General features: G+C 42.9%; 1 protein-coding gene and 1 long non-coding RNA gene across 2 annotated transcripts; both read left to right on the top strand.

Annotated features, from left to right (window-relative positions):
* The first annotated feature begins 2,917 nt into the window (after positions 1 to 2,917).
* On the top strand, positions 2,918 to 3,481 carry LOC120857926. Its single transcript, XR_005719775.1, has 2 exons — positions 2,918 to 3,022; positions 3,061 to 3,481. It is a non-coding gene; the product is annotated as an uncharacterized LOC120857926 (long non-coding RNA).
* A 1,330-nt stretch (positions 3,482 to 4,811) lies between these two features.
* On the top strand, positions 4,812 to 8,809 carry LOC120858076 (translation initiation factor IF-2-like). Its single transcript, XM_040233945.1, has 5 exons — positions 4,812 to 4,816; positions 5,611 to 5,730; positions 5,838 to 5,921; positions 6,117 to 6,495; positions 8,357 to 8,809. Exons 1-5 carry the CDS (start codon positions 4,812 to 4,814, stop codon positions 8,462 to 8,464), a joined length of 696 nt encoding a protein of 231 aa, XP_040089879.1. The 3' UTR covers positions 8,465 to 8,809.
* The last annotated feature ends 38 nt before the right edge of the window (positions 8,810 to 8,847 follow it).

Here is an 8,847-nt window from a genome sequence, read left to right as displayed (position 1 = left end):
TCCTATATTCAGTTTTTTACTGAATCTCAAATACATGTATATATGTGTAAACATATGTATATAAATGTATGTATGTATATATACATGTATACACACACACACATATATATAGAGAGAGAAAGAATCCAAACAACCCATTGAAAATTAAAGTAGGCAGTTCAGTTCAGTTCAGTTGCTCAGACTCTTTGCTACCCCATAGACGGCAGCATGCCAGGCTTCCCTGTCCATCATCAACTCCAAGAGCTTGCTCAAACTCATGTCCATCAAATCGAGGATGCCATCCAACCATCTCATCCCCTTCTCCTCCTGCCTTCAATCTTTCCCAGCATCAGGGTCTTTTCCTATGAGTCAGTTCTTTGCATCAGGTGGCCAAAGTATTACAGTTTCAGCTTTAGCATCAGTCCTTCCAATGACTATTCAGGACTGATTTCCTTTAGGATTGACTGGTTGGATCTCCTTGCAGTCCAAGGGACTCTCAAGAGTCTTCTCCAACACCACATTTCAAAAGCATCAATTATTTGGGGCTCAGATTTCTTTATGGTCCAACTCTCACATCCATACATGACCACTGGGAAAACCACAGCCTTGACTAGATGGATAAAGAAGATGTGGTACAATGGAATATTACTCAGTCATAAAAAGGAACAAAATTGGGTTATTTGCAGAGATGCAGATGGACCTAGGGACTGTCATACCGAGTGAAGTAAGTCAGAAAGAGAAAAACAAATGTTGTATATTAAAACATATATGTGGAATCTAGAAAAATAGTATAGATGATTTTATTTGTGTCTAGAAATAGAGATACAGACATAGAGAATAAATGTATGAACACCAAAGAGCAAATGGGGGATGAGAGGGAGAAATTTGGGAGATTGGGATTAACATATATACTCTATCAACACTATAAAATAGATAACTAATGAGAACATACAGTATTGCACAGGGCACTCTATTCATTAAAAGTTTTAATTTCTCATATGGTAAATATCAATAAGTTAACTCACATGAACAAAACTCTTCATGGTCCTCAATAATTTTTGAAAGTATGTGTGTTGAGGCGGGGGGTTGGGGGGAGGGAGGGTTGTCCTGAGACCAGAAAGCTTGACAATCGCTAGTGTAGTGATTAAGATCACAAACTGCAGAGCCAGCCCGGCTGAGTTCAAGTCCTCTTTCTACCACTTAGGAGTTGTGTGACATTGGGAACAGTTGTTCAACATCTCTGTGCCTCAATTTCCTCATCTACTGAATGGGGATAAAAATAAGAGTGCTTATGTCATTGGACTGTCCTGAGGCTTTAATGAGTTGATACATGTACTGTGCTTAGAACTACTGACAGTACCCAGCACTCTCTTTGGCATCCTTCCCTTCCTCTTCATCCACCACCACTCCCCTGTTCAGTCTCGTTTTCATTCCCTCTCTTCTCTCTCCCTTTCCCCCACCCCTCGATGCCATTTTTATTTGTTTGTCTTTATTTGGTTTGATTTGATTTGCTCTGGTCTAACTACTGCTTCCTCTGCCTCACAGGCCAGCAAGTAGCTGTGACTGGCACTGCTACCTCAAGAGTTAAAGGCTTAGCTGCCCAGGACCACTCAGAAACACAACCACCATTTTCCTCCCCCTTTGCTTTGGGAGTCAGTTGTACTTTGAATTTGCCCTTCACAGAAGCTCCATCAGCAAAAGACAACTGGAAAATCAAAGTAAGCAACGGTAAGTTTTTAAAAACACGCTCTGTCAGATGAATTAGGATGTAAAGTAGAAACTTTAGCCTTAGGAATAATCAATGAAACAGAAGATGGAAGAAGGGAGAAAATGCAAGCAATTACATTCATTCCTTAAAGGAAAAGGTGGTATTTATACAAACTCTTGCCAAATTTGAACTGTTTTCTTTCACAGCCTTCCATTTCCTTTTTTAAATCTTTTTCCATCTCCCAGAACACCTCCGCAAGCCTCAGATCCTTCAAACCATCAACTCTGGCTTAAATATTCCGATGAACCAGATTCTGACCATATGCACATTCGAGGGCCATTTAACCTTGGGGTTGAGTGAGCTGAATTTTATTAAGATATATAATCATAGTCTCTTGTTTCACATTAATTTTCTAATCCATAAAGTATTTTCACATAAATTTTCCTTTAATTCTTGACAATTCGCATGTTATTATTCCTATTTTACATTTCAGAAAACTGAGTCTTAGAGCAGTAAGGCCACAAAACCGAATTACAAATTAAACTGGAGAATTGTAAAAGACTGGGGGAGTGAGAGAGAAACAGAAATTCAACATGGAGGGGCAGAGCCTTGTGGAAAAAGGTGGAGCTAGACTATTTTTGTCAGGGGGATTACCACTTAAGCAAATCTGCTCTACTGTAGAAATAACCTCTATCAATTCCCCAGGGTTTTTCTCAGCGTCTTTACTGCCTCTAAAATTGAAGCTATCCATTCTCTAAAAATTCCAAGATTTATTTATTTATTGACTAATTTTTTTGTACTATGACTACCTTGGCAATACTGTCCTAAGGAGGAGATTAAGGAAAGTACACCAGTGTGTTTTATATTTGGGCTGCTTCTGAATAGAGTGTTTGCAAATTGAGAACTGTCTCTATGGTATGTGTGATGTCATTAAATATATATTTGGTCAGTCCAAAACTATCTGGCATTTGTCCTTTACCAACATTACTGAGTATTCTAGTTTCTCAATCACGCGAGCTTAAAATGCACAGCCGAATCTAATGAATGTCAAACTTGTGCAGTGATTCAAAGTTGATCAGAGTATTTTAAAACAGAAAAAAAATTAAGATTCCCAAAGGATTGACTGAGTGCATATTCACATTAGGGGTATACAAAGAGGAATACTTTTGAACGATCTATATTCTTCTGAATATGTTTAAATGTGCATTAAACACAACTACTAAGGAAAAATCTTTATCTATGTGAAATAACACACATCTTAGAGAGGAATGTGCTGTTCTTTGTATGTAAAAGAACTGCTGTGATACTGTTTAGTATCACATGAAATACTAAAAAGTATTTCATAAAAAGTACGAAATACTTTTTAGTAATAGTGATATATTTAAGTTAATAAAACTATGCCCTTTTAGCTACTTTTTGTAACTTACCAGCTCTGTCCAATAGTACCTTCTGCAATAATGAAAATCTCTATACTACAGTACTCACCAATAAAGGAGCCACTCCTCACATGTGCTATTAAGTCCCTGAAATGTATCTAAGGCTATGGAGTAACTTAATTTTTAATTTTATTTTAATCAATTTAAATTTAAATACTCTCTTGTGGCTACTGGCTGTCTTAGAGAGCTATCAGGTTTCCTTCAGCAATTAAAAAAAAAAAAAGAAAATCCTGGGATTCTGTCATTCTAAAGACTGCAAGTTGTGAGGTCAGGATTAAGGCTGGGATTATTAATTGGGTGCAGAAATAAAGTTAATTAACCCGACACAAAATTTTTCAGGTTGTTTTGTTCTCATTTAATAAACATTAAAAACTGTTACGTGCAAAATAACAAGCCGGACAATAGGGTCTATACACACACTCAAAATATACAGCTGGTTTATATCTAGTGGGAAAGGAAGGGAGGAAGAAAACAAGGAAATGTAAGAAAGGTGCAAAGTGGGAGGGGTTTGGATGGAGACTGTGTTCACAGTGGGTATACTGGTCTCCTGTGTGCTCAGTTTTGTAGCCCGCCAGGCTCCACTGTCCATGGAATTTTCCAGGCAAGAATACTGGAGTGCATTGCCATTTCCTACTCCAGAGAATCTTCCTGACCTAGGGATCAAACCCACATCTCTCGCACCTCCTGCATTGGCAGGTGGGTTCTTAACCACTATGCAACCTGGGAAGTACCTACTGGTCTTACAGTGTCTATTATAATCTCAACTCAGTACATCCCAACAAGACCAGGCTTACCAGTAAACTCATCCTTTTAACTAGCATTGCTAAGCTCCCTTCTTAAGACAAACAACTCTGCTGAGATCTGGAGACACACTGTTGACAAGGACAGAGTGCCCCTCAAAAACTTAAGAATCTCCTGGGAAGTAGAGTCAGGCAAGCAAGCAATGAGAATACAATGTTCCACCACAGGCATAGATTCTAGGTGCCACAGGAGCATACAGAAGAGGCTTCTAACCCAGTCGTGGAGGGTCAGTTCAAGGACAGAGAAGGTTCCAGAAAAAAGAAAAAAGAAAAAAAAAAAAACACCCTGGAGTATCTTCCCTATTGAATCCACCTAATATTTATGTTTCTTTTTGGAAATTTCCTTTTCATTTGGCATTATGTCATCGATCACTTCAAGGGTGTTCACTTCTTGAGCACATTTAATCAATATATATTTTTCAAACTGATGATTGAAGAACTTCATTATCATTTTCCTGGAGGGCTCACCATTTTCTCAGGGCTCAAGACATATGAAGACAAACAAGTCTACTAACGAAAATAAGCTCCTAGGTCAAAAAGTTCAATAATCTTACATGTAAGAAAAGCATAAAACTGCCCCAGAATGTATGGTTTGTTCTCAAGAGTTTCTATTTTAAATTATGTGTGGTTTTCTATCCACATTAAATTCAGACATTTCTCCAAAATAAACTTCAGGAAGGCTAAATAAGTAAAAGGAAAATAATCTCCAACAAAATGTAAATTTCATGTTTCAGTACAATCATGCTTGTTAGTAGAGCGTTTCTATAACAGTGACCACAATATGGATTTTACCTCAGTTTTGGGTTCAAATCCCACTTCTTCCACTTACAAGCTGAAAGAGCCTTGTCATCTAACTTGACTGTGCCTCCATTTCCTCATCTCTAAGGAATGAAGTAAGCTGAATAATGGGACAATAATAGTTCATACTTCACACAGTGGATGAATTAAATAATCGCATATTTATAAACAACAGTCTCAAGTACTATATGAATATTAGCTATTCTTATTAATTACAATAATTCTAATTACAGAAGCCTATAAGAAAAAAAAAATGCAGTTCTGATGGGAAAGTTAAAACCGGTGTGGAAAATCAGGAACTTCGGGCAAGTCCCAGTCTGGGCTTTTTTCTCAAGGTGGGAGTGAGAGGAAAAGGCCTCCAGAAGAGGCTGTTAGGAAGCCTGAACCTAGCAGATCCATGAGGCTGTCTTTTCAGGCAAAGCAGTCGGTAAACAAAGATCTTAACTTTCTAATTTGGTCTAGTATTTTCTTTTTTCCTTTTTTTAATTTGCTTCCAAGATTTTGATGGAATGACTTCGGGAGAAGGAAACGGTCACAGTTACTAGAAAGAATCTTTAAAAAAAGAAAAAGAAACACGAGAGATGAAACAGTTGGGAGTATTTCTGTAACAAACGTTTCCTTCCTTACAAGAGCAGAGGTGGGGCGGGGTGTCTGGGTAACGTCTATTCAGCGCAGTAGCAGGATCAGAGGAAATTTTTGATATGCCAATTTCGATTTCCAAAAGTCTTAACGGGGGACCATCTGGAACCTGCTGCACGACAAATCCCACAGTCACCGAAAGCCTCGAGGATTTCCTGGATTTCATCTGAAAAATACCAGTGACTTCAGGACTCCCCAGGAACAGGGGATGGGTCAAGGCCTCACCCTTTCGTCCCTCCCTCCTGTGCAGGCTGTCACAGCCACAGTTCCCCACGGCAGGAGCCACGTACACAAGCATCGACAGCTGCCAAAAGGGCGTGATCACTTTCCAGGCTGCAGTCTTCCGCAATGCATCCCCCCACGCGGCCAGGCGAGTCCGCGAAAACTCCCCGGGGCCGCGAAGCTCCCTGCGGCTTTCCTCAAAGAACCCCAGATTAGCCCTGATGTTTAGGGCTCTCTAGGTTTTCCACGTCGCAGACGCGAGCTGGGCGCGTCCCGGGAGAGCCCGGCTGGCGCGCACTTGGCAGCCTCCCAGTTGGCCGAACGGGACGGAGGAGGGGGGTTGGTGGGGCCTAGATAAACGCCCACCCCCGCACCTCTAGCCTTCTCTCCAGTTTCCCTCCGCGGCCTCGCACTACCCCGCCCGGGACCCGGGAGGCGGTGCCTGTTGAGTCACGGTCACGTGGCTGTGGATGCGCAGAGGCTGGCAGCGCCTCGGCAGCTCGGTCGCTCTGGGCCCTAGTGGAAAATTTTCAGAGACCTACTGCGGCTGCGCGTTCGAGGCCCCGCCCCTCCTCCCTCCCCTCTGTCCCCCGCACCGACCCCGGCCCCCAGCCTTCCGGCGGCTGCCGGAGCCGCCTCTGCAGAGGTTCTTTTCTCCCCCGGGAGCAGCGCTCCGCGCGCCCCGCCCGCCGCAGCCCCCCAGGCTGGCGCCGCCCGCGCCTTGGCCCTCCGGCCGGCAGTCTTCACTTCCTTCGCGCCCCACCTTGGAGCTCCGAGCCGCCGTGCGGCCTTGCCCGCGACCTTGCTTGTACCCCGCTGGCATCCTGAAAGGCAAGGAGCGGCGTCTTGGCGCCTCCGCCTTCGCCTTTGGGGCGCCGCAGCCCCCACGGCCCCGCCACCTCCGATCCGCGTGGTACGGGTCCCCCCACACCTTTCAGGGGAAGGATAGAAGACAAAGGGAGGACACGGTTCCGATGGGCGTCTTGGCTTTCACTCATTTAACGCCCTGCATTGCGTCGTCGTTCAGACACAACGTGTCGTCAGCTCTATTGTAGTTCCCTTATCCCGCTCACCACCTGGAAAACAAGTTGTTTCCTCTGTCCCTGACATTCCCCACTTAATTTCCCCAGCCACGAATAAGATGTATTCCCGAGACAGCAACTTCGGGGAGTTAGTTAACTTCACCCACCCAGGGCTGACAAACGGTACTCAAAAGGGATGTGTTATGTACATGGTTCACTTCAAGATGGCAAACAAAAGTTAACAATTTCGGGGACTGGTGGGCCCTGGACTATTCTTATGAATGGGTGTTGCTGAATGGGGAGAGGGGTTGAGAAGTGGCGTTGGTACACTACGTGTCCCATGACGAGGTTACTTGGAGGTGGACCCAGGCACCTTAATCTGACACGTGGTGCCAAATATTTCAGTCAAAACAGTAGTTTTACCTGAGTAAAGATCCCAGAACCAAGCCCAGATATTAAAATGCTTTTCATCTAAGAACCAGAATTGTACATATGTTAATTTTCATAAAACCTTATTTCAGTATCTTATAGCCCTGGGCAAAGAAAGAGCGGGAAACTGAAGACCAGGAATAAATGTCCATCATGGCCCCAAATGGCTGAGCGGAAAAGAATCCGCCTCCCAATTCAGGAGACAGAGGAGACATGGGTTTGATCCCTGGGTGGGGAAGATCCCCTGGAGTAGGAAATGGCAACCCACTGCAGTATTCTTGCTTGAAGAAGTTCATGAACAGAGTAGCCTGGTGGGCTACAGTCATGGGGTCACCAAGAGTTGGATACCACTGAGCTCGCAGGCATACATCACTCAGTCGCTGTCCTTTTTCTCTGGACAAGAAAGCAGACTGCTAACAAAAACTAAAAATAAAAGTATTTTAAAATCATTTATTATGGAAAATTATGAGTGAAAATTTTAAGTCACTTACTACTAATTAGCAGATGTTAACTTACCCAGTTAAAGAACTGCTGCTGCTAAGTCGCTTCAGTCCTGTCTGACTCTGGGCAACCTCAAAGACGGCAGCCCACCAGACTCCCCTGTCCCTGTGATTCTCCAGGCAAGAACACTGGAGCGGGTTGCCATTTCCTTCTCCAATGCAGGAAAGTGAAAAGTGAAAGTGAAGTCGCTCAGTCGTGTCCGACTCCTAGGAACCCCATGGACTGCAGCCTACCAGGCTCCTCCATCCATGGGATTTTCCAGGCAAGAGTACTAGAGTGGGTTGCCATTGCCTTCTCCGAGTGAAAGAACTGTCAGTTAAAACATCTGTCATCTTTCTGACACTGTTTTGTTCACATTCATTAGTATATACCACGTCTACCAAAATGGACTCTTCCAGGGTCTCAGGAAAAGGCCACTGTGTAAATACCACAAAAAGATCTTTAATCAAGTCATTCCTTCCCCTTTTATTTGGGGAGGAAATGAGATAAACAGAGTACTGACACTCTGGGTAGTTGTTCTACAGTCCTGACATAATTAAGTATGCCTATAACAGGTCTGTAAAGCTAAATATTTCTAAAAATATTTTGAAGATTGAATTTCTGTGGGCACCATAATTTTCCTTTTCTGGATGAGAAGGTGTGCACTTGCAAAACATAATGCCTGCAAACATACAGATTCACAATATAAAGTGGTTTTTTTTGCAGGACTATATTACCTAATTCTGGCCAATAGGATCAGAGATATCCACAGCAGTACTTTCAGGAAATATTATCTCTCTTAATAAAAATGATTCACAGAATTGACACTTCTTTCTTTTTCAGTGGACGTGGCCCCATCTGCCCAGGAGCTCTGAAACCACTGCAGCCAACATGTGCCTATGCCAGGAGATATCTCTGTATGCTGAAGATGACAGAATGAAAAGATGGTGACCTCTCAGTCTTTGAGGAGATTAACAGGCCAAGAATTAATTCTAGGACTGCTCTATCTGTAGACTTTCTATTATATGAGATACTAAGTGTCATTATTTAAGCCACTTCTAATTGCATATTGTGTTTCTTACAATAAACAGTTTTCTGCCACTGACAACCTCTCTGGGTGGTACCTAGCCTCCAGAAAGCCTCCTCCAATGATCCTTACCTCCTGGTATTCATGTCTTTGTATAATCCCCTTCTACATTGAATCCAGGCTTGCTTTTGTGACTGGGAGAATATGGTGGAATTATAAAGTGTGACTTCCAAGTCTGCTTTATAAAGACATTGCAACTTCTGCCTTGATCACTCTTGGATAACTTGCTCTGGGATCAGCTAGCCAC

This window comes from Oryx dammah, unplaced genomic scaffold (assembly GCF_014754425.2).
Source record: "Oryx dammah isolate SB20612 unplaced genomic scaffold, SCBI_Odam_1.1 HiC_scaffold_29, whole genome shotgun sequence".
Lineage (NCBI taxonomy): Eukaryota > Metazoa > Chordata > Mammalia > Artiodactyla > Bovidae > Oryx > Oryx dammah.
The sequence above is the reverse complement of the archived record's forward strand: the minus strand, read 5'-3'. Positions and strand labels throughout refer to the sequence as shown.